Below are 26,526 nucleotides of genomic sequence, written 5' to 3' on the forward strand. Positions count from 1 at the left end.
CTAGTAATGTTGTTTTTCATAAGTAAATGACTCTTCCATTATAGAGCATATCCACACAACTTTCAGATTTCTTCACCACTAAAGTAATTATCACTGGATCATAAAATACCTTTTCAAGCCTTTAATAACATTGAGTAATTTATCATAAAAAATGCATGGTGAATAAACTAAAGGTGTATTTGTTGTCTAAAAGACATTTTGAAGAGAATATTTTGGTTTCCAGTTGTAGATTTTTCTACAACTGATCCTTTAAAGAAGTATATGTGGCTACTGGATGATGTAATTTAAAATAATCTATACCTAGAGTTCATTGATAACATACTAGTTTATTTGCATGCTTGAAACCACTTTGCAAAAATGCTTCCAAATATGATGAAAGCTCCCTAAACAATAGTGGAAGATACAGTTTCATGTTCTATTTTCATATTACATTCAATTATATCTTTCTATCAGAAGTCTGCAATTTCAGACAGATCCAGAATATTAAGAATATATAAGATCTAGAACGTCTCATCTGGAAAGGGAACATTAAAAATACTATCTTTTAAGCAATTAAGAGTGTAGTTATATAGATTCAGTGACTTAAAGGAGAGTATCTTTATTTTGTTTATCATGAAAAATCATGGGCTTTCAGGTGAGATTTACATAGATTTGAATTTTGTTTATTATCCCTATGATCTCAAATGATTTACTTAAATTTTTTTGAATCTTCTTCCTTATATATTATATACAGATGATAATAGTTATTTCTCAGGGCTAAAATGAGTAAAATATAAATCTACATATATTAAATATCTAATATATATGCCACAAAACAGATTCTTAAACCATATCAGTTATCTTTCTTCAAACATAGTAGGACAGACGTGAAAACTGTTTTTCACTAAATTAGAGCAAAAGGCCAAATGATGTGACACTGAAGTGTATAATATACTCTTATGGAGTAGCACCTGTCATTTTACCAATTTTATTCTCTCTCAATTCTAGTTCCACGTATTTTTCATTTCTAAAAAAAAATGGCATTTTTGGATGACATTACCTGAAATCTTATTTTCAAGTAACTTTCTGGTAGATGCTTCTCACACCTATTTATTCTTCTCCATGAGCACACAGCTCAATTACATTCCCCAACTGCCCCTGTGGTTCTTGCTTAGCAGAAAATGATGTGCACAGCTTCTAGATCTGCCCCCGAAATCTCCTGCATGTGATATCTTCTCTTTATCCATTCATGTCAGCTGAGATAGAGATGACCCCATCACTGTTCTTGGAAGTCTTCTATAGAATACAGTAGAATCACACAATGTAAATAAGGGCTTAACTCTGTGACTTACAGAATACTGTGTAAGTAATACTGTAGAACCCTAAGGCTAGGAAATATAAGGCACTGAAACTTTCACCTTGGTCTCTTGGGTTGCTCTCTCTGGCAAAAGCTAGACATTATATCATAAGGACAACCAAGCGGCCTCTCTGAAGAAACTTATGTGAAGAGAAACTGATGTTACTTTCCAACAACCAGCATCATTTTGACCGCTATATGAGTGAGTGCTTTTGGAGATTCTTGCCCCACCCAGTCAAGTGTTCAGGTGACTACATGCCCAGACAGTATCTGATTCTTCATGAGAAAGTCTTAGCCAGAATTGCCCAGACAAGCCACTCCTTAATTCCTAACCTGCAGAAACCATAAAATAAATGTTTTCTGTTTTTTAAGCCAAAAAACAGGAACTTTAACCTCTACCTGCAATTACAGATAAAAACAAATAGATAACAGACCTATATGTAAAATCTAAACTATAAAACATCTAAAGGAGCAAAGGAAAAAAATCTTTGTGACATTGAGTTAGGCAAGGATTTATTACAACACAAAAGATATAAATCATAAAGGAAAAGAATTGCCAAATTAGACTTCATGAAATTAAACTTTTACTCTTCAAAAGACATTTTTCAGAAAATGAAAACAAATTACAGAATGAAAGAAATGTGTGCAAAACACATCTGATAAAAAAAATTGTCTAATATATATAAAGAACTCTAATAAATCAGTAAGACAAGTAACAGAATTTACAAATGAGCAACATATTCAAATAGACACTTGACCAAGAAGATATACAAATGGTAAATAATCACATGAAAAGATACACAAAAACATTAGTCATTAGGGAAATGCAAATTAATACTGCAATATACCACAACACACACACACTAGAATAGCTAAATTTTTTTAAACTAGTAAGGCCAAATGCTAACAAGGGTATAGAGCAACTGATTCATCTATTGCTGGTAGGGATGGAAAAGTAGCTTGGTAATTTCAACCCAGTGAACCTATTCGTAGGTATTTTTCCAAGTGAAATGGAAGCATATATTTGCCAAAAAAATTGTAATCAAATTCATTATTCATTATCAGAGGAACCACCCCCAATATTTCAATGTAGGTTCTTTTCTATTTCCCTACGTGTTGGCCAGTCTGAGAAATAAAGGGAAAGAGTACAAAAGAGAGATATTTAAAAGCTGGGAGTCCGGGGCAGACATCACATGTTGGCAGTTTCCATGATGCCCCCCGAGCCACAAAACCAGCAAGTTTTTATTAGCAATTTTCAAAGGGGAGGGAGTGTACGAATAGGGTGTGGGTCACAGAGATCACATGCTTCAAGGGGAACAAAATATCACAAGCCAAATGGGGGCAGAGCGAGAGCACAGGACCAGGGCAAAATTAAAATTGCTAATGAAGTTTCATGTCCCACTGGGCACACATTGTCATTGATAACATCTTATCAGGAGACAGAGTTTGAAAGCAGACAATCAGTCTGACTAAAAGTTACTAGACAGGAATTTCCTCATCCTAATAGGCCTGGGAGTGCTACGGGAGACTGGGGCTTATTTTATCCCTTATCAACAACCATATAATTCAGACATTCCTAGAGCAGCCATTTTAGAGACCTCCCCCTAGGAACGCATTCTCTTTCACAGGGCTGTTCCTTGCTAAGAAAAAGAGTTCAGCGATATTTCTCCTATTCACTTTTGTAAGAAGAGAAATATGGCTCTGTTCCACCCAGCTCCCAGGCAGTCAGACCTAATGGTTATCTCCCTTGTTCCCTGAACATCACTGTTATCCTGTTCTTTTTTCAAGGCACCCAGATTTCATATTGTTTAAACACACATGCTTTACGAACAGTTTGTGCAGTTAACACAATCATCACAGGGTCCTGAGGCGACATACACCCTCAGCTTAAGAAGATGATGGGATTAAGAGATTAAAGACAGGCATAGGAAATCCCAAGAGTATTGACTGGGGAAGTGATAAATGTCCATGAAATCTTCACAATTTATGTTCAGAGACTGCAGTAAAGACAGGCATAAGAAATTATAAAAGTATTAATTTGGGGAACTAATATATGTCCATGAAATCTTCACAATTTATGTTCTTCTGCCATGGCTTCAGCTGGTCCCTCCATTCAGGGTCCCTGACTTCCCGCAACAATTCACAATAGCCAGTAGCTAGAAATAACCCAAACATCCATTAACTCATGACTAAACAAACTGCAGCATATCTATACAACAGATTGCTACTCAGCAATAAAAAAGAACCAACTGCTAACACAATGTAGATAAATCTAAAAGGCATTATGCTACGTAAAGAAGCCAGATACAAAAGACTATGTACTAAGTGATTCCTTTTATATGAAATTGAAGAAAAGGTAAAACTATAATGACAGAAAATAGATCACTGGTTGCCAGGAACCACAAGTGAGGGGAAATGATGAGTTATAAAGGGCATAAGAGAAAGTTTCTGGGGTGATGAAAATGTTTCATATCATAATTCTGGTGGTGATTATGTGGATGTATAACACTTTTCAAACTTGGTGAACTACCACTCAAAATATGTTCATTCTGTTGTATATAATTTATGCCTTCATACCATTTATTTTCAATGGTTCTGTATCAAAACCCACATCAAAATTTTTAGACAAAAATCAGTCAAATGTCCTGTTTTTGAAGAGTGAGCAAGCTGAAGGCAGGGACTTCAACTGGTGGTTCATATATTAAAGATGCAAAAACATAGTGATCGAAGATTTTTATTTAGGGAACAGATGAAGCAAAATGGCAAGGCACGAGAAAGTAAAGAGTGCTAACTAAATAACCGCAGAGGAACATTCAAAAATCAATTAATTACTCTATCACATCAACAGCTAAAGAAGAAAAATCCTAAGATCGTATCAATAAAAGCAATTAACAAAATCCAATACTTATTCATGATAAAAACTCCCAGCAGACTAAGAATAGAAAAGAACTTCCTCACCTTGATAAAGAACACCTACAAAGACCTACAACTAACATCTTAATGTTAATAGTAAGAAACTAGATGCTTTCTTGCTAAGATCAGGAAGAGAACAAGAATGTCCCTTCTCACCATTCCTATTGAGCATTGTACAGAAAGTCCTAGTAAATGCAATAAGACACTTAGAAAATAAAATGAAAGCTATACAGATTGAGAAGGAAGAAATAAAACTGTCTTTATTTTCAGGTGACATAATGACATACGCAGAAATTTCCAAAGATTTGATAAAACAAACAAAAGCTTCTTAGAATTAATAACCAAGAATAGTAAGGTTACCTGTATACAAAGTCAATATATAAGATGTCAACTGCTTTTCTACATACCACAAATAAGCCATTGAAATTTTAAATTTAAAACTCAGTATCATTCATATTAATAACAAGAAGTACTTAAAATTAATCCAATAAAATCTGTACATGATCTATGAGGAAAATTATAAAACTGATGGAAAAAAATCAAAGAATATCATGTCACCAGATCTGTCTTACAAGAAATGCTAAAGAGTTCTTCAACCTGAAAGAAAAGAATGTTAATTAGTAAGAAAAACATTTGAAAGTATAAAACATACTGATCTGAAAGTATAAAAGTTACTGAAAAAAGTAAGTACAAATATGCAAATATGTAAAATATACAAAATATGCAATACTGTAATGGCAGTATGTAAATCACTTACATCTTCAGTATGAAGGTTAAAAGACAAAACTATTAAAAACAATAATAGGTATAATAATTTTTAAAAGAATACACAGGTTAAAAAGATATAAACTGTAGTATCAAAAATTGTAAATATGGGAGAAGGAGATGAAGTGTAAAGTTTTTTTTAATGCAGTTAGTTAAGCTGTTGGCAGGTTAAAAGAGCCTTTATAAGATGTTTTTCATAAGCCTCATGGTAATCACAATGCAAAAGTACAGCAAATACATAAAAGATAAAAAGTAAGGAAACAAAGTGTGCCATTACAAAATATTATTAATCACAAAGGAAGATTAAAAGAGAGTAAGACAGGAACAAAAAGTCTACAAAAAAGAAAGAAAGAAAGAAAGAAAGAAAGAAAGAAAGAAAGAAAGAAAGAAAGAAAGAAAACAATCACCAAATGGCAGTAAAAAGTCTTTATCTAAAGATAAATATCTTGAATATAAATGGATTGAGTATTTCAATCAAAAGACATAGAGTGGCTGAATGGAAGAAAAACAAAACAAAACAAAACAAAAACACAACGTCCCAATTATAGCTCCCTACAAGAGACTCACTTTACCAGTAAGGAGAAAAGTTTACCTGAAACTCACCTGAGACTCACTTTACCTAAAAATGTAGCGAAGAGAAAAGTTATCCCATGCAAATAAAAACCAAAGCAGAGCAGGAGTAGCTATTTTTATATCAGACAACACAGACTTTAAGTTCAAAAGTGTAAAAAGAGACAAGGGGAGAGGTAGGTGGAGGAAGATAGGGAATAGAAAGCTTCACCAATTGTCCCCTGTGCAAGAACATCAATTTAACAACTATCTACACAGAAAAAGAAAACCTTTGTAAGAACCAAAAATCAAGCGAACACTCATAGTCCTGGTTTTAACTTCTTATTGCTGAAAGAGGCACTGAAGAGATAGAAAAAAAAAAAAAAACAGTCCTGAACTGCCAATACCACCCCTCTATAACCCCTGGCATCAGTGACATGGTGGGGTAAGCATCACTGGGCACAGGGGGAGGGAGAACACAGCAACTGTGGGGCACTGAACTTAGTGCTGTCCTGTTAGAGGAGATAGCAAAACCTGACCCAACTCTTGCTGATGCCCGCCCATGGAGGGAGCATTTAAACCAGCCCTGGCCAAAGGGAAATCCCTGACCTCAGCGGTACAAATTTGAGTTCCTGCAGACCTTGCCACCAAGGGCTACAGTGCTATGTACAAGTAAATGTGAAAGGCAGTCTAGACCATAAGGACTGCAACTCTTAGGCAAGTCATAGTGATGAACTAGGCCCAGAGACAGTGGACTGGGGGGAAACATGACATACTGAGACATCAGCTGGGGCAGCCAGGGGTGTGCTAGTATCACCCCTCCCCTAACCCCAGTCTGCATAGCTCACAGCTCCAAAAGACACCCTTCCTTCCACTGGAGGAGAGGAGAGGAAGAGTAGGGAAGACTTTGTCTTACATCTTGGATACCAGCTCTGCCAAAGCAAGATCGGGCACCATCAGAATCATGAGGTCCCCATTCCAGGCCATAGCTCCTAGACATTTCTAGATACAACCTGAGCCAAAAGGGAACCCACTGCCTTGAAGGAAAAAACCCAATCCCAGCAGTGTTCATCACCTGCTATCTGAAGAGCCTTGGACATGAAATAACCAGCAGTGATACCCAGGTACTACATCAAGGGCCTTGGGTGAGCCTCTGAGACTTGCTGGCTTCCGATGAAACTCAGCACATTACTAGCTGTAGTGGCTATGGGAAAAAACTCCTTCTGCTTGAGAAAAACAGAGAAAAAAGTAAAGAGGACTTTGTCTTGCACCTTAGGTTCTAGCATGGCCACAGGGAAGTAGAGCACTAAGTGGGCTCTTATAGTCCCTGATTCCAGAACTTGACTCTTGGACAGCACTTCTAAACCTGCCCTGGCCAAATGGGGAGCCCACTGCCCTGAAGGCTGAGTCCCAGGCCAGGAAGCATTCATCACAAGCTGACTTCAGAGCCCTTGGACCTTAAAGGAATATTATGGTAGTCTGGCAGTACTCCTTGTAGCCTGGGTGGGTGGTGGTTATGGGGTGAGGTTCCTCTGCCTTTGGAAAGTGGAGAGAACAGTGGGAAGAACTGTGTCTTGTGGTTCAACTGCCAGCTCAGGGGCAGTATGACAGAACAACAGGTAGAATTCTAAGGTCCCTGACTCCTGGATGGCACCTCTGAACCTCCAACCCTGGGGTCTGAGGGACCTCCCCACCCTAAAGGGAAGGACACAGGCATGGCTGGCTTTGCCACCTGCTGATGGTACAGCTCCAGAGCCTGAGTGAACATAGGCAGTAGCCAGGGAGTGGTGACAGAGAGAGACTGTTTGTTTGGGAGAAACTCAGGACAGAGAGAGAGAGACTGTTTGTTTGGGAGAAAAGTAAGAAAAGAGAACAAGAGTCTCTGCATGGTAATCCAGAGAATTCTCCCAGATCTTATCCAAGACCATCACGGCAGTATCTCTATGAGTCTGCAAGAACCATAGCATTACTGGGCTTGAGGAGCTTGCCCCTAAAGTAGATACAGCTTAGATTAACACCCAAGTCCTTTCAAATATCTGAAAAGCATTCCCAAAAAGGACAGGTACTAATAAGCCCAGACAGTGAAAACTACAGTAAATACCTAACTCTTTGATGCTCAGACACTGAAAAACATCTACTAGCATCAACACCATCCAGGAAAATATGACCTCACCAAATGAACTCAATAAGACACCAGGGACCATTCCTGAAGAAACAGAGATATGTGAAACTTCAGAAAGAGAATTCAAAATAACTGTGTTGAGAAAAATCAAAGAAATTCAAGATAACACAAAGAAGGAATTCACAAATCTATCATAGAAATATAACAGAGATTGAAATAATTTTTTTAAATTAAGCAGAAACGCTGGAGCTGAAAAATGCAATTGGAGCTAAGGAACAGATCAGAGTCCTTTAAGAGCAAAATTGATGAGGCAGAAGAAAGAATTAGTGAGCCTAAAGGCAGGTTATATGAAAATACAGTCAGAGAAGCCAAAAAGAAAAAGAATAAGAAACAATGAAGCATGCCTACAGGATCTTTAAGAAGGCTCAAAGGTGCGAATCTAAGCATTATTGGCCTTAAAGAGGAGGTAGAGAAAGAGATAGGGTAGAAAATGTATTGAAATGGATTCCCAAACCTAGAGAAAGATACCAATATTCAAGTACAAGAAGGTTATAGAACACCAAGCACATTTAACCCAAAGAAGACTATGTCAAGGCATTTGATAATCAAACTCCCAAAGGCTAAGGATAAAGAAAAGATCCTACAGCATGGGCAACATGGCAAAACCATGTCTCAAAAAAAAAAAAAGGCAAGAAATGAAATCATAGCAACAGAGAAAATCATCTTCACTAAAGAAAGACGGGAAGGAAAGAAAGAAGATCAGAAAACAAATTACAAAATGGCAGAAGTACATCCTCACTTAGAAATGATAACAATGAATGTAAATGGACTAAACTCTCCCATCAAAAGACACAGACTGGCTGAATGAATGAAAAAGCAAAACCCATTGATCTGTTGCCTACAAGAAACAAACTTCACCTACACGGACACATATAGATGGAGAATAAAGAGATGGAAAAAGATATTCCATGCCAACTGAAACAAGAAAACAAACAAAAAAGAGCAGGAATAGCTATACTTATAGTGGAAAAATAGACTTCAAGACAGAAAACTCTGAGAGACAAAGAAAGTCACCATATAATGATAAAGGGATCAATTCGGCAAAAAGATACAACAATTTTAAATATATCTGCCCTCAGCACTGGAACATCAAGATATACAAAGCAAATATTATTAGAGCTAAAGAGAAAGATAAACCCCAACACAATAATACCTTCAAACCCCCACTGTGAGCACTGGACAGACCTTCTAGACAAAAAAATCAACAAAGAAACATCAGACTTAATCTGCATCATAGACCTAATGGACTTCATAGATATTTACAGAATATTTCATCCAATGGCTGCAGAATACATATTCTTTTCCTCAGAACACAGATGATTCTCAAGGACAGACCATATTTTAGGTCACAAAATAAGTTTTAAAACATTCCAAAAAAAACTGAAATAATATCAAGCATCTTCTCGACCACAGTGGAATAAAACTAGAAATTGTTAAAAAGAGGAATTTTGGAAACTATACAAATACAGAGAAATTAAACAATACGCTCCTGAACGACCAGTGGGTCAATGAAGAAATTGAGAAGGAAATTGAAAAATTTCTTGAAATAAATGATTAAGGAAACACAACATACCAAAACCCAGCAAAAGCAGTACAAAGAGGGAAGTTTATAGCTATAAATGTCTACATCAAAAAAAGGAAAAACTTCAAATAAACCTTCTAATGATGCATCTTAAAAAATGAGAAAAGCAGAAGCAAACCAAACCCAAAATTAGTTGAAGGAAAGAGCTAATAAACATCAGAGAACAAATAAATTGAAACTTTAAAAAATGAACAATCAATGAAACAAACCACTGGTTTCTTGAAAAGTTCAACAAAATTGACAAACCTTTAGCCAGACTAAGAAAAAAAGTAAAAAGATACAGATAAATAAGATCAGAAAGGAAAACAGAGACATTATCACTGAGATGGCAGAAATTCAAAGGATCATCAGTGGTTACTATGCGCAACCGTATGCCAATGAATTGGAAAATCTAGAAGAATAGAACACATTCCTAGACACATACAACCTACCAAGATTGAACCATGAAGAAATCCAAGACCTGAATAGACTAATAACAAGTACTGAGATTGAAGCAATAATAAAAAGTCTCCCACTAAAGAAAAGCCCAGGAACCGATGACTTCACTGTTGAATTCTATCAAACATTTAAAGAACTAATACCAATCCAAATCGAACTACTGCAAAACAGAGGACGAGGGAACTCTTCCAAATGTCCAGACTCATTCTACAAGGCCAGTATTACCCTGATACCAAAACCAGACAAACACATATCAAAAAAAAGAAAACTATAGGCCAATATCTCTGATAAATACTCACACAAAAATCATCAACAAAATACCAGCAAACAGAATTCAACAATACATTAGAAAGATCATTCACCATGACCAATTGAGATTTATCCCTGGGATGCAGGGATGGTTCAAATCTATCAATGTGATACATCATATCAACAGAATGAAGGAAAAAAACTATGATCATTTGAATTGATACTGAAAAAGCATTTGATAAAATTCAACATCCCTTCATGATTAAAAACCCTCAAAAAAGCTTGAGATAGAAGGAACATACCTCAACATAATAAAAGCCATATATGATAGACCAACAGCTAGTACCATACTGAATGGAGAAAAACTGAAAGCCTTTCCTCTAAGATCTGGAACACAACCAGGATGCCCACTATCACCACTGTTATTCAATATAGCACCAGAAGTCCTAGCTAGAGCACTGTTACCACTGTTAATCAACACAGTACTGCAAGTCCTAGCTAGAGCAATGAGACAGGACAAAGATATAAACGGCATCCAAATTGGAAAGAAAGAAGTCAAATTATCCTTTTTTGCAGATGACATAGTCTTATATTTGGAAAAGCCTAAAGGCTCCACCACAAAACTATTAAAACTCATCAACAAATTCAATAAAGTTACAGGATACCAAATTACAATACAAAAATTGGTAGCATTTACATACGCCAATTGTCAACAACGTGGAAAAGAATTTTTAAAAATAATCCCATTTATGGCCAGGTGTGGTGGTGGCTCGTGCCTGTAATCCCAGCACTTTGGGAGGCCGAGGCGGGCAGATCACAAGGTCAGATCGAGACCATCCTGCCTAGCATGGTGAAACCTCGTCTCTACTAAAACTACAAAAAATTAGCCAGGCGTGGTGGTAGGCACCTGTAGTCCCAGCTACTCGGGAGGCTGAGGCAGTTCAAGAATCACAACTGACTTCAAACTATACTACAGAGCTATAGTAACCAAAACAGCATGGGACTGGCATAAAAACAGACACATAGACCAATGGAACTGAAGAGAGAACCCAGAAATAAATCCATACATCTACAGTGAAATATTTTTTGACAAAGGTGCCAAAAACAGACATTGGAGAAAGAACAGTCTCTTCAATAAATGGTTCTGGGAAAACTGAATATCCATATCCAGAAGGATGAAACTAATCCCCTCTCACCATATACAAAAATCAAAACAAAACGCATTAAAGACTCAAGTATAAGACCTCAAACTATAAAACTACTATAAGAAACACTGGGGAAAATCTCCAGGACATTGGTCTAGGCAAAAATTTCATGGGTAATACCCTACAAACACAGGCACCCAAAGCAAACATGAACAAATGAGACCGTATCAAGTTAGAAAGCTTCTGCACAGCAAAGGATGCAATTAACAAAGTGAAGAGATAACTCACAGGATGGGAGAAAATATTTGTAAACTACCTATCTGACAAGGGATTAATAACCAGAAAATATAAGGAACAGCTCAAACAACTCTGTAGGAAAAAATCGAATAATCTGATTAACACATGGGCAAAAGATTTGAATAGACATTTCTCAAGAAAAAAAAAAGACATACAAATGGCAAACAGGCATATGAAAAGATGCTCAACATCTTTAATCATCAGGGAAATGCAAATCAAAACTACAATGAGATATCATCTCACCCCAGTTAAAATAGCTTACATCCAAAAGGCAGGCAATCACAAATGCTAGTGATGTAGAGATAAAAGAACCCTTGTACACTGTTGGTGGAAATGTAAATTAGTACAACCACTATATAGAACAGTTTGGAGGTTCCTCAAAAAACTAAAAATTAAGCTACCATATGATCCAGCAATCCCACTGCTGGGTATATTTCCAACAAGAAAGGAAATCAGTGTAGCAAAAAGATACGTGTACTCCTGTGTTTGTTGCAACACTGTTTACAATCACTAAGATTTGGAAGCAACCCAAGTGTCCATCAACAGATAAATGGATAAAGAAAATGTGATACTTATATGCAACGGAGGACTATTCAACCATAAAAAAGAATAAGATCCAGTCATCTGTCAGCTGGGCATGGTGGCTCATGCCTGTAATCCCAGCACTTTGAGAGGCCAAGGTGGGTGGATCACCTGAGGTCAGGAGTTTGAGACAAGCCTGGCCAACACGGCGAAACCCTGTCTCTACTAAAATACAAAAAATTAGCCAGGCATGGTGCTGGACACCCGTAATCCCAGCTACTCAGAAGGCTGAGGCAAGAGAATCACTTGAACCCAAGAGGCGGAGGTTGCAGTGAGCTGAGATCGCACCACTGCACTCCAGCCTGGGCAACAAGAGTGAAACTCCATCTCAAAAAAATAAAAATAAAGATCCAGTCATTTGCAACAACGTGGATTGAACTGGAGATCATTATGTTAAGTGAAATAAGCCAGGCACAGAAAGACAAACATTGTATGTTCTCACTTATTTGTGGAATCTAAAAATCAAAACAATTGAAGTCATGGACACAGAGAGTAGAAGGATGATGATACGGTTAGGCTTTGCATCCCCCACCCAAATCTCATCTTGAATTGTAGTCCCCAGTTGTTGAGGGACAGACCTAGTAGAAGGTGACTGGATCATGGGGGCAGTTTCCCCCATACTATTCTCATGATAGTGAATGAATTCTCATGAGATCTGATGGTTTTATAAGGGGGCTCTTCCCTTTTCTCTCTCTCACTCTCTCTCCTGCCGCCTTGTGAAGAAAGTACCTGCTTCCCCTTCCACCATGATTGTAAATTTCCTGAGGCCTCCCCAGCCATGCAAAACTGTGAGTCAATTAAACCTCCTTTGTTTATAAATTACCCAATCTTGGGTAGTACCCTTACAGCAGCGTGAGAACAGACTAATACAGATGGTTACCAGGGGCTGGGAATAGTAGTGATGGGTTGCGGGGGGAGGCGGGGATGGTTAATAGGTACAAAAAAAATTGAAAGAATGAATAAGACCTAGTATTTGACAGCACACAGGATGACTATAGTCAATAATAACTTAATTGTACTATTTAAAATAACTTAAAAAGTATAACTGGATTGTGTGTAACTCAAAGAGTTATATGAGAGAATGAGTATGAGAGAATATGAGTATGAGAGAATACTCTCAAAGAGTATGAGAGAATAAATACTCCATTCTCCATGACGTGCTTATTTCACACTGCATTCTTTACCAAAATACCTCATGTACCCCAGAAATATATACACCTACTATGTGTCCACAAAAAATAAAATTAAAAAAATTTAGAGACAAAGAAGGTGATTATATAATAAAAAGGTCAATTCAGCAAGAGACTATAACAATTGTAAATATATGCACTCAACATCAAAGTACCTATATATAAAGCAGACATTAATAGATCTGAAGAGATATTCTGCAATACAAAAAATAGTAAGAGATTTCAACAACCCACTTTCAGCAATGGACAGATCATCCAGACAGAATATCAATAAAGGAACATCAGACTTAAAGTACACTCTAGACTAAATAATATATAAGACATTCCATCTAACAACTGCACAATATACATTCTCCTCAACTGTGTATGAAACATTCTCCAGAACAGATCATATGTTAGGCCACAAAACAAGTCTTAACAAATTTAAGAAGACTGAAATCGTATCAAGTATCTTTTTCAACCACAATAGTATAAAACAACAAATTAATAACAGAAAAAGCTTCGGAAAATTCACAAATACATGGAAATTAAACAATATGCTCCTGAACACCAAGGAGACATTTCAACTGATACAACAGAAATACAAAGAATCATAAAATACTGTTATAGACCCTTATATTCAAACAGTTAAACAACCTAGAAGACATGAATAATTCCTTGACACATACAACCTACCAAGATTGAATTATCAAGAAATAGAAAATCTGAACAAACCAATAATGAGTAATAACACTGGATCAGTAATAAACAGTCTCCCAGCAAAAAAAGGAAGCTCAGGACCTGATGGCTCCATCGCTGAATTCTAACAAAGACTGAAAGATGAATTAATACCAACTGTTCTCAAACTTTTCCAAAAATTTCAAGAGAGCAGAGTAATTCCAACCTTATTTTATGAGGCCAGCATTACACTAATATCAAAGCCAGACACAGACAAGGATACTACAAAAAATGAAAACTACAGGCCAATATTTCTGAAGAACACAGATGCAAAAAACCTCAACAGAACACTAGAATACCAAACACAACAGCACATTAAAAAGATTATTCATCATGATCAAGTGGGATTCATCCAGGAGATGCAAGAATGAGTTAACATACGCAAATCTGTAAATGTAATGCATCACATGAACAGAATGAAGGATAAAAATCACATGATAATTTCAACTAATACAGAAGAAGCATTTGACACAATTCAACATCCTTTCATGTGAAAAACTCTCAACATATTAAGTATAGAAGGGATATACCTCGATAAAATAAGGCCATATATGTCAAACCCATAGCTAACATTATACTGAATGGGGAAAGGCTAAAAGCTTTTCCTCTAAGATTCAGAACAAGACAAGGATGCCTATTCTTGCCACTTCTATTCAAAATAGTAATGAGTCCTGGCCAAAGCAATTAGGCAAGAGAAAGAAATAAAAGGTATACAAACTGGAGAAGAAATCAAATTGTCCTGGTTTGCAGATGACATTATCTTATTTATAGCAAACCCTAAACACTCCATCGAAAAACTGTTAGAATTAATACATAAATTCGGTAAAGTTGCAGGATACAAAAATCAGTAGAATTCCTACAGAGTAACAGCAAACTATCTGAAAACTAATTTTTTAAACCCCATTTAAATCCCATTAGCTACAAAAGATAAATACTTAGAAATAAATTTAACCCATGAGGTGAAAGATCTCTCCACTGAAAACTATAAGACATTGATGACAGAAATTTAAGAAGATACAAATAAATGGAGTGATATACTGTGTACATGGATTGGAAGAATTAATATGTTTAAATGTCTATACTACTCAAAGCAATCTACAGATCACAACACAATCCCTAACAAAATTCCAATGACATACTTCACAGTAATAGAAAAAAAAATCCTAAGATTCATATAGAGCCACAAAGGATCCCAAATAGGTGAAGCAATCTTGAGCAAAAAGATCAAAGCTGGAAGCATTACACTATCTGACTTCAAAATCTAGTGCAATGCTAAAGTAACCAAAACAACATGAGATCAGCATAAAAATAGACATATAGACCAATGGGATAAAGAGAACAGAAATAATTCCATGTATTTAGAGCCAACTGACATTCAACAAAGGTGCCAAGAACATACAATGGGGAAAGAACAGTCTCTTCAAATAAATGGTTTTGGAAAAACTGGATATCCACAACATGCAGAAGAATGAAATTAGAGATTAGACTTTTATCTCACACCACCATACATAAAAATAAACTAAAAATGGATTAAAGACTTAAATTAAACTACTAGAAGAAAACAAAGGGGAGCAGCTCCATGACACTGGTTTGGGCAATGATTTTTTGGATAAAACCCCAAAAGCAAAAGGAACAAAAGCAAAAATAGATAAATGGGATTACATCAAACTAAAAAACATCTGCAAAACAAAGGAAACAATCAACAGTGTATAAAAGGGCAACCTACAGAATGAGAGAAAATATTTTGCAAATCACACATCTCATAACAGATATGCATATATGTATATGTGTGTATATATATAGATATGTATACAGCCTGTATACATATACACATACATACGTAAATACACATATATGTGTGAATTTTGCACAACTCAATAGCAAAAAGAAAAAAAAATTTTAAATGGACAGGGGACCTAAATAGACATTTCTCAAAAGAAGACATGCAAATGACTAACAGGTATATGCAAAGGTACTCAACATCACTATCATAAGGGAAATGGAAATCACAACTACAATGAGATATCATCTCACACCCATTAAAACGGCTATTATCAAAAAGCAAAAGTAAGTGTTTCCAAGGATGTGGAGAAAAGGGAACCCTTGAACACTATTGGTAGAAATACAAATTGGTACAACCACTATGAAAAACACTATGGTGGTTCCTCAAAAAATTAAAAATAGAACTACCATATAATCTAGCAATCCTACTACTGCATATATATCCAAAGGAAATGAACCAGTATGTCAAAGGGACAGCTGCACTCCCATGTGTACTGCAGCATTATTCACAATAGCCAAAATATGGAACCAACCAGTGTCCACTGAAAGATGAATGGATAAACAAAATGTGGTTTATCTAAACAATTATTATTCAGTCATAAAATGGAATGAAATACTGACACCTGCTATATCATGTATCAATGTAGATGAAACAATATGCTCAGAAAACACTGTGCTAAGTGAAAGAAGCCAGACACAAAAAGTCACATTTTGTATGATTCCATTTATATGAATTATGCAAAATAGGTAAAGCCATAGAGATAGAAAGCAGATTAGTGGCTGCCAGGGGGAAGGGAAAGGGGAGAACAGGGAGTGACTGCTTAATAGGTATAATATTTCCTCTTGGATGACGAAAATGTTTAAGAACTAGATAGAGGTGATGGTTGCCCAAAATTGTGAATGTACTAAAATGCCACTGAGTTGTACATGCTTAAGTTTTCATGTTATTTTCATGTTATGTGAATTTTACCTTAGTTTTAAAAGTGAGTTGTTCTCATGTTTTAGTCAACTGGCTAACTTGACCGAATAATGTCATAGTTACAAGTACAAATCTTAAAGTCAGATAGCCTGGACTCAGATCTCAGCTTTGTCACTTTGAGCTGAGTGAGCTTAGCAAGTGATGATGCTCTCTGTGTCTCAGTTTCTCATCCTTAAAACCAAGTTAATAAGAGTATTCATAGGATTGTAAGACTCAAATAAGTTAACATATTTGAAATACTTGGAATGTTCTTAGCATATAGTAAGCACTAAATAAATATTAGCTAAAAATAATTATTATGTTTATGGCAATCATAGAAAAAAATAGCTTCATACAGAAGCAAGACTGAGAATTCTAAGATGCTTTTTTCAAAGATAATAAAAATTAAGAAATTTACTATTAATAAACCATACCCTAGAAGCACATGATACAAGGTCTTAAAGTAAACATCTGTCATTTAGCTCTAGTTTGTATAAAAAGAGTATTGAGCACAGAGCCATATGATGTGTGCTTTTTGTGAGGTCAGTTATCGCTCAGCAGCAACCATGTAGTAAATAGAGCAGATACCCCACTATTTCCAAAAAAAGCAGAGGTAAGGGGTACAGCAACAAAAAAAACAAGAATTGAATGATGTCAAATGAGAAACAGGACATGACGTAACAATCATGAAAATTCTAAAGTCACAGGAGATCATTTGAAACTTCTCATTAAATACTTCAAGAAGATATTTATGCAGCCAACAGACACATGAAAAAATGCTCATCATCACTGGCCATCAGAGAAATGCAAATCAAAACCACAATGAGATACCATCTCACACCAGTTAGAATGGCGATTGTTAAAAAGTCAGGAAACAACAGGTGCTGGAGAAGACGTGGAGAAACAGGAACACTTTTACACTGTTGGTGGCACTGTAAACTAGTTCAACCATTGTGGAAGTCAGTGTGGCGATTCCTCAAGGATCTAGAACTAGAAATACCATTTGACCCAGCCATCCCATTACTGGGTATATACCCAAAGGATTATAAATCATGCTGCTATAAAGACACGTGCACACGTACGTTTATTGCAGCACTACTCACAATAGCAAAGACTTGGAACCAACCCAAATGTCCAACAATGATAGACTGGATTAAGAAAATGTGGCACATATACACCATGGAATACTATGCAGCCATAAAAAAGGATGAGTTCATGTCCTTTGTAGGGACATGGATGAAGCTGGAAACCATCATTCTCAGCAAACTATTGCAAGGGCAAAAAACCAAACACCGCATGTTCTCACTCATAGGTGAGAAGTGAACAATGAGAACACTTGGACACAGGAAGGGAACATCACACACTGCGGCCTGTTATGGGGTGGGAGGAGGGGGGAGGGATAGCATTAGGAGAGATACCTAATATAAATGACGAGTTAATGGGTGCAGCACACCAACATGGCACATGTATACATATGTAACAAACCTGCACGTTGTGCACATGTACCCTAGAACTTAAAGTATTAAAAAATATATATATATATGCAAAGAATAAAATAGAAAAAATAAAATAGAAAAAAAGGCTATAATTACAACTAAAAAATTTTAAAAATCAATTGAGGGCAGGTGCAGTGGCTCACGCCTGTAATCCCAGCACTTTGGTAGGCTGAGGCGGGCAGATTACTTGAGGTCAGGAGTTTGAGACAAGCCTGGCCAACATGGCGAAACCCCATCTCTACTAAAAATACAAAAAAAAGTAGCCAAGCATGGTGGCGCACACCTGTATCTGGCTACTCAGGAGGCTGAGGCAGGAGAATTGTTTGAACCCGGGAGGCAGAGGTTGCAGTGAGCCGAGATTTTCCACTGCACTCCAACCTGGGTGACAGGGGAGACTCTATCTCAAAAAAATAAAAAATAAAAATAATTGAAATAAAACAGAAAACAACAGCAGCCAAGTGATGCTGTCAAATTTAAATAGTTGCAAAAGTGGCACTGGGGACTATGCAACTTAGGAACCAAATGAACCAAATTCTTTTCTGCATCTTGTAGAATTTGGCCTAAGGGTAACAGAGGTTAGGAATAACCACCACTTCTCCCCACAACACACACACCTCCTCTGAAGATTGTAAGTAAAGCAGCTATACAGACAGAATAAACTGAGTAAGTCCAACTTCTTACCCTCTTCTGCTTCATCATCCTGGGGTGACATTGGACCCCCTCCACTAGTAGGAGTGACTGGTTCCTCCTTGTCAGACTCTCGCTGTAGACTCACCACCTCATATATTGCATCTCCAGCATTGGTATGGCCTTTTCCCTCAGACTGAGAAAAACATAACAGTATATTTAAATATTAGAAATCTGAAGGAAACATTGAAAGATAGTATTTAAATAATGCATTCAAAAGAGCTGCAATGAAGAATGGCATGTTGTGTTTGATCTACAGCATGTCTAAGGTTCTGAAAACTTTTAAGGTGCACTGTCCTTCACAGGATATTCTAAATTTATGTTCCTCTAGTATTATTTTTAACTAATATGATGAAACCTACTAATTATTTTTGGAGAACTCAATTTCTTTTCATCAGAAAAACCTGAGACACCAGAGGTTCTAGGACAGACAGATAAGCAAGTGATGCTAGACTCTTAACTGACTACCTTACACAAACCTAAACTATATAGCTCAAAGATTTTTTACAACTGTATACAGTTGGGGAACCACATGCATACCAATATGCCTTCCTATATTATACCCATCCCTGATAGGTAGCCACAGATATAGATGTTATATTTTTTGTTAAAGATATATTTGTTATATGTATAAAAATATATATGTGGGTTACATATATAAATATATATGGATTTAATTTGCTAATCAAATTATAAATTATATATATTAGCAAATCAAATCATTTTATACATATACATAAAACAATTTCAAATAAATATATATTCAAATATATTTCAAATCAAATATATATAAACCAAATTACAAATTTTATACATATACACATACAAAATACATCACAACCAATAGGATTTAGTTGGGGAATGCCAAGCTGGTTCAACATTGGAAAAATCAATCAGCATAATCCACTATATTAATAGACTAAAGAAGAAAGACCTTATGTTCATATCAATTAATGTCATAATCAAAATAAAGGGCATTTGAGAAAATTCAGCATTCATTCATGTTAAAAATGCTCAGTAAACAAGTAATACAAGCACGTTTCCTCAACCTGATAAAGAGTATCTAAGAAAAATCTACAAGTAACACTATGTTTAAAGGTATAAGGCTGAATAATTTCCCCCTGAGATGGAGAAAGAAGGAAGAAAGTCCACTGTCACCACTCTCATTCAACATCCCATGGAAGCCCTGTCCAGTGCATTACGGCAAGAAAAAGTATACAGATTGGAAATAAAACTGTTCTTATTTACAAACAATATAACTGTCTTTCTCAGAAGTTGACAAATGTTTTGTATAAACAACTCAACTCTGATGTTGTAGTACAAAATTGTACAATAGTGGTAAAATATTTCATCTGCACTTAGTTTCCTATACAAGCAGAATCTGAACTACTTTGATCTCATATAGAATCTAAATATTGCACCTAAAAACTGAGTTTCAAATAAGTGTATTTTTATTAAAATACACTACTTGTTCCCAATATTCACATATTTTAGATAACTAAAAAATCAATCTGTATTTGTAAAGAAAATTGCCTGGTTCGTATTAGCATTCATTACAGCTTAGCAACATGTAAACAGGAGCTCAATAAATGTGGGTTGGCTAAGTCACATTACAAAGATTCATCACATTTACGCAAATAAATTATAAAACCTTTTTCAATATGGCATGCCATCATCAAATATTAAATACAAAGTACAATATGCTGATATCTCTATAAATTCTCTAAAGTTACAAGTCTCAACAGTGGCTATAAATAAGGAAACCAGACCTGAGGCTTTTTATATTTTAAACACTAATGCCTAATCCTTAGGGCAGGATTTAGGGATCTGGATTTTTTTTTTTAAGGTTCACAAGTTAATCTGATGCAAAGCTGAATTGAGAACCATTGCCTACAAGACCTGTTATTTTCAACAAGAATGTCTATATAAAACATGTAACAGAATCAAATATTCTCACTAAGCTACAGATACATTAAATCACATGAAAAAAATACATTTCCAAGCAGCTTCTATTTACCTCTGCAGAGGTGACAGTAAAGAACGCCAATGCTAATCAGAAGCACTAAGTTAAAAAAAAAAGAAAATGCCCCCGACAGAGATCTTCTCACAACTTTATAAGTACTCCACAACCTTGTTAATTTTCATCTTTCTGCAGTTAGAATAGTTATTCTTATTATTTGGTTACTTTTGGTTATTTACTGACTGATCATACTTTGATTTAAGTAGGTTTAAACCAACATGCATCTTCAAATAGGAATTTTCCTTTTATGCTTTTTAACTTTAATAGTTGATTAAAAGTTTTGTCTCCAACTTAAAGGAATGTCAAGGCACTCAAAAGCAAAGAAGATATTTGGAGGAGAGGGCAAGAAAACATTTGATATTTTAATATCAAACCTACACTTAGCACAGATCAAAAAAGTAGCTTACTTCCCTGTATTGAAAGTCAAGTCATAGAAACTTCTGAGAACAGCTAACTCCTGTCCTGACCTGAAGCCTATCCTTTTCTTATGGGCAAGCCTCTTCCCTCCAAACTATCTCTTGCCTGAAAATAAAAAACAGGAAGTTGGCACGTGGAAAACAGATTTATCAAGAGAAAAGTTTCTGCTCCTCCTTAACTCTTCACCTGAAGTACCATTTCATGTCTTTTTACCATTATGGCTCCTCTCAATTCATTCTAACTTTCCTTCCTCTCTTGTTTCTTGAGACCTCTCTCTTTTCTGAATCCAAATTCTGTCCCAAGCCAGACACAAAAAGCAAGTAAAGTATTTAGAAAAATGCTCAGCACACAGTAATAACAAGTGTTATTTCTTGTTATCATTTTGTGCTGTTGATGTAACACTATGAGGCATGAGAGAGTCTAACCTATAGTACAATATGCAAGTAATGTTCAGGAATAATGAAGCAGCAAAAGTGGCTTCTGTGTCCTAATCTACCACTACTCTGGAAATCCTGCAAAAATAATTACTATGGTAATAACAATAAGGATAGCAAGAATTCAATCCTAACAACAATCCAAGCTTGTCCGTATCTTAGAACTTTTACATTAGCTGTTCCTTTGAAAAGTCTTTCCCTGGATCTTTATATTGACAGTGGCAGGAGGCAGACAAATCCTAGGCAGACAGGGGCAGGTCCCCAGTGAAACCCCACCTTCAAGCCAAAAGGCAGTTTAAAGCCTGAAAGACAAGTTACAAGTCAAATCCACAAACTGGACTGAGAATCTGTCTTCCCATTTGGCACACTTTCCTCTGATTGATCCCCAGCCTTCGCCTATTTTACATATACCTCCCCTTCCCTAATTAACTTTTTACACTGTCATGCCCAACTTTGAGTGTTGCCTTTGTTTTAATCTTTTTGCATACTCACAAACCAATCAGCATACACTCCCCAATCTGAGCCCATAAAAGCCCTGGACCCAGCCACAATGGGAGAGAGGCCACCTGACTTTGGGTAGGGGACCACCCTCGTGTCCCCTCTCTGCTGAGATCTGTTTCATTGCTCAATTAAATTCTCCACCTTCCTCACTCTTCAATTCTCAGCGTGATCCTATTCTTCTTGGTCATGGGACAAGAACTCAGGACCCACTGAAACTGGGTACACAGAAGGCTGTAACATTGTGGCCCTCTGCCCTCTGCTGGCAGAGGGCAGCTGCCCCACACAACAGAAAGCAGCAATGGGGCTGAGCCAGGCCTGCAGCCACAGGCCAAACTGGGGCAAGGGGCTGAAAGAGTGGTTAACACACCGCCATCCATTCCAGATGGCAGTGTGTTAACAGCTCTTTCAGCCCCTTGAGCTAATTAGCATGCTGTAACACCCCCTCAGGGGCTTCGGAGTCACAGCACCCCTGCCTGGGTGCTGTGTCCTCTATCTGGACATCAGAGACCATCACAGGAGTGGGCTTGAGACATGCCTAGTCCAGCAACAAGCACTGCACAAAGCCTGCTTCTGTGTCAGCACTTGGAACAACTGGCCAGACCCCACACTTGCTCGCTCACACCCCACCTCCAACCAGAGGTTGAATACACAGTCGCAGTGGCCGTGGGATCCATGACAAACTGCAGACCGGGCATGAACTGGCAGGCCAAGTGTGGGGCATCTCCTGTGATGAACCCAGGCCCAGCAAAGCCCGGACAGGGGCGTTACCAACCAGAGGTCTCCGACTGGCAAAGTGACCAAGAAAAATCCTGTGTCACTATGGTGAGTTCCTTCTTGTCATTCAGTTCTCAGACATTGATTCATTCATTCATTCATTCATTTGAGATAGAGTCTCACTCTGTCACCCAGGCTGGAGTGCAGTGGCGCCATCTTGGCTCACTGAAACCTCTTCCTCCCAGGTTGAAGCAATTCTCTGCCTCAGCCTCCCAAGTAGCTGTGATTACAGGCACCCACCACCATGCCTAGCTAATTTTTGTATTTTTAGTAGAGATGGGGTTTCACCCACCTCGGCCTCCCAAAGTGCTAGGAATACAGGCATAAGCCACCAGGCCTGGCTTCAAGTATTTTAAACCTTGAACATTTAACAGCCTTCCCAAAATCAAACTTCAGTTTCAAAACCGTGTTCCCTGGCACCTCACTTTTTTTTTTTTTTTTGAGATGGAGTTTCACTCTTGTTACCCAGGGTGGAGTGCAATGGCACAATCTCAGCTCACTGCAACCTCCGCCCCACCGCCAAGTTCAAGGGATTCTCCTGCCTCAGCCTCCCAAGTAGCTGGGATTACAGGCATGTGCCACCACAACCTGCTAATTTTGTATTTTTAGTAGAGATGGAGTTTCTCCACGTTGGCCAGGCTGGTCTCAAACTCCCGACCTCAGGTGATTCACCAGCCTCGGCCTCCCAAAGTGCTGGGATTACAGGCATGAGCCACCACTCCCAGCCAGCACCTGGCTTTTCAAATACTTCAGGGGACCCTGAAGTGTCCAGAAAAAGAGAGGTAAACAGGATTATTTGACATGTTTAGGTACATGGGATTGCCAAAATAATGTTCTGTCTTCTTTGGGTTATATTTTTGTGAATAATGATAATATATGTTCAAAAATCATAAGGGATTTCTAAAATTCTAATGTCTAAGTATATGCTGTCAACCATAATCAATGTTAAGTTATCATAAACCACAGAAATAACCACACTTATTTGTCAATTGTGTTTCTAACTGTAACTACCCTGGGTATTTTGCTACTCACAGACAATTGTTGTCTTATTTTAATCCTTTTCAAAAGATGGTTTATAATAAGCTATAGAACTTTAACAGTCACTCTCAAACACAGACTTCTGATAACTTTGGAGACTGTAACATTTTAATAAAGGAAAATGTACAGGACTCATGAAGAGCTGAAATATTCATGAATATCAAGCAAAACAAGAGTTAACTAAATGCACTGAACTCAGAAAGCCAAAGCAACGTTTTTGACTTTTACTTGGAATACTGCTGATCCTTGCTTTGTTTTTCAGAGTCAAGGAAACTTATTTTGAACTATTTATGGCCTTTAATAATTGAGTAAGGTATATTCCTATGATCAAGATTTGGAGCATGTTTGTTTCTCTCTGCCTGGTTCCACCAGAATTTGAAAACTATCTGTGAGCCTTCTTATGGCAATATAGCTGTTTGCATCAGTGCAGTAAGAATTCATTTTTCTTTTGCAACAGAGCACAATTGGAGAAAGTGGTTATTTTACCGAGGCTGAGTCAATCTCAAATTGCAGAGCCCATAAAAGCCCAGTGAGAAACTGGCCACCTACCCTTGTCTACACAGTCCCTGTACAGAGTTCCTGACCTGTGGTCAGTAAAGAATGTCACTTGCTAACAGGTCCAGGAGCTCCAAGTTTATCTTGGGACCCTAAGAGGAGAGAATCACCCAACTCACAGGTGTTTGAGGATACAAACCCATGATTAGGCTCAGACTTAAAAGGTCTTATCTGAGATTCCTTATGGAACAAACTTCCATCAAAACCAATCCAAAAGGCCTATGTAGAAATAATTATTCTTGCTGCACTTTATGCAAATAATCAGGCCAAGTATAAAACTAAAGTCTATTTTGCAAACCACTCAGTCCTATGACGATTTGTTTTTTAACATGAGGACTAGACAGAGAGAAATCACGTTTCAAAACTTATATTTGCCATTAAATTCTAAACTCATTAGTTGTTTTTAAGTTTTCACCTACATTTTAGACTAACCCTGCTTGTTCCTGTGAACTAACCAGCAATTTCCGGCTGCAGCTCAGAAAGAACAAAAGGGATGGGTAATGTACAAGTCTGGATCAATATTCTAGTTCTGAGCAATTATCCTGCAAATCCTGCCAGATGATGGGAATAAATAGGATGCTCATCACTCAGAGGTTTCCTTTTGGGAAAGTAAGACCAAGGGAGGTAAACAAAGCCAGGCACCATGTACCCAAATCTTAGCACCAGTTATCTGGGTGTGTCACAAGACATCCTTTCCTCTCCCTTGTTGGAGGAGGACTCAGTTCCACAGTTTAACCTTAGCATTTGGCTTATGATAAGGAGTCCATTCAATCCCCTTAAGACACATTTCTGCCCCAGACTCAATTCCAAATTTTGGGTCAAAGCCATAGGAAAGAAAATTGGATCTGAAGGATCCAAAGGCAGACAATAAGGGAAGTTAAAAGGCACAGCGCAGGTGAGTGTGGCTGATTCCTTCCTATTAAGCCAAGCCCAAGCTTCCTATTTGGATAAAGGCCACATCAGTATCCATGGCATAAATCAGGTCTAGGGAACTCCAAGGCTACTGACAGTAGGTGAGAAAGAGACATAGGTGAGAGCAGATAATTCCAATTCTCAGGTCCCCCTGCTTCATGAGTGCAAGCAGCTTTGGTACTCATGGTGGCACCTGTCAAGGTCACCAGAACTCGGGGATGCAAGGACAGAAGACGGAAAGAGGGCGCTCTTCCCTCTCTCCCTCAGGTACCCTGGGTATCTGCTAGGAAGAGAAGGGAACCAGGGACGCCTGCTCCCCTCTTTCTAGATGGGTAGCCATTTATCTTCAGTCTGTTCCCCTTTAAAATACACCCTGGACCCCTAGGAGTCCTTTAAAAGGCACCCTCTTTTTTCCTTTTTTCTCCTCTGTCCTCTCTTCACCGATAGGTAATTGTGTCTCTGTACTATGGGACACGTCCCTCGGATGCATCCTCCAAACTGGAAAGAGTTAATTTCCCAGCCCTTACACTGGTTGGCTTAGGATTGGCCTCAGGGAAAGGGAACCCAAAAACCCAACATGCCAGTAAAAGGGTAAAGTGTTTTTGCCAGTCAGGCTTTTGCCCTCCGGCCTTGGGATTTTTGAGCTGCCCTTACCTGTGCCCTTGTTTCATTTTGATATATGTCTTCTAATAACCCGGTTTGTCTATTCTTGCCTTCAGGCCATCAAACTCCAAACAATCATGCAACCAGAGCCTCTGACGATGGCCCCTTCTGCTGGAAACCCTTAGATAGGTCTCTGAGGGAGCTCTGCCATTTCCCCCAAAACAGCGCCCCCTATCAGCAGGAAGCAGTTAAGATCGGTCTTAGTCCTTATCCTTAATCTAACAGCAGTTAGATATACTTCTTTAGAGAGGGGAATGAGACAGCCAGGTGCGAGGGCCGCCCCAGAAAAACTCCAACCATAATGCTCATTGGAGTGGAACTCGAGAAGTTCGCCCTGTTTGCAG

General features: G+C 37.6%; 1 protein-coding gene across 10 annotated transcripts in view; it reads right to left on the minus strand.

Moving 5' to 3' along the window:
• The window catches only part of RABGAP1L (RAB GTPase activating protein 1 like), an 830,901-nt gene that overhangs the window by 672,638 nt on the left and 131,737 nt on the right, over positions 1-26,526 (minus strand). For all 10 annotated transcript variants that reach the window (XM_055111246.3, XM_063603797.1, XM_008978332.4 and 7 more), the window contains one exon: positions 18,863-19,004. In XM_055111246.3, coding sequence (XP_054967221.1) covers positions 18,863-19,004 — 142 coding nt within the window. The remainder of the gene's footprint in view (positions 1-18,862; positions 19,005-26,526) is intronic.

The sequence above is a fragment of the Pan paniscus genome, chromosome 1 (assembly GCF_029289425.2).
Source record: "Pan paniscus chromosome 1, NHGRI_mPanPan1-v2.0_pri, whole genome shotgun sequence".
Classification (NCBI taxonomy): Eukaryota; Metazoa; Chordata; class Mammalia; order Primates; family Hominidae; genus Pan; species Pan paniscus.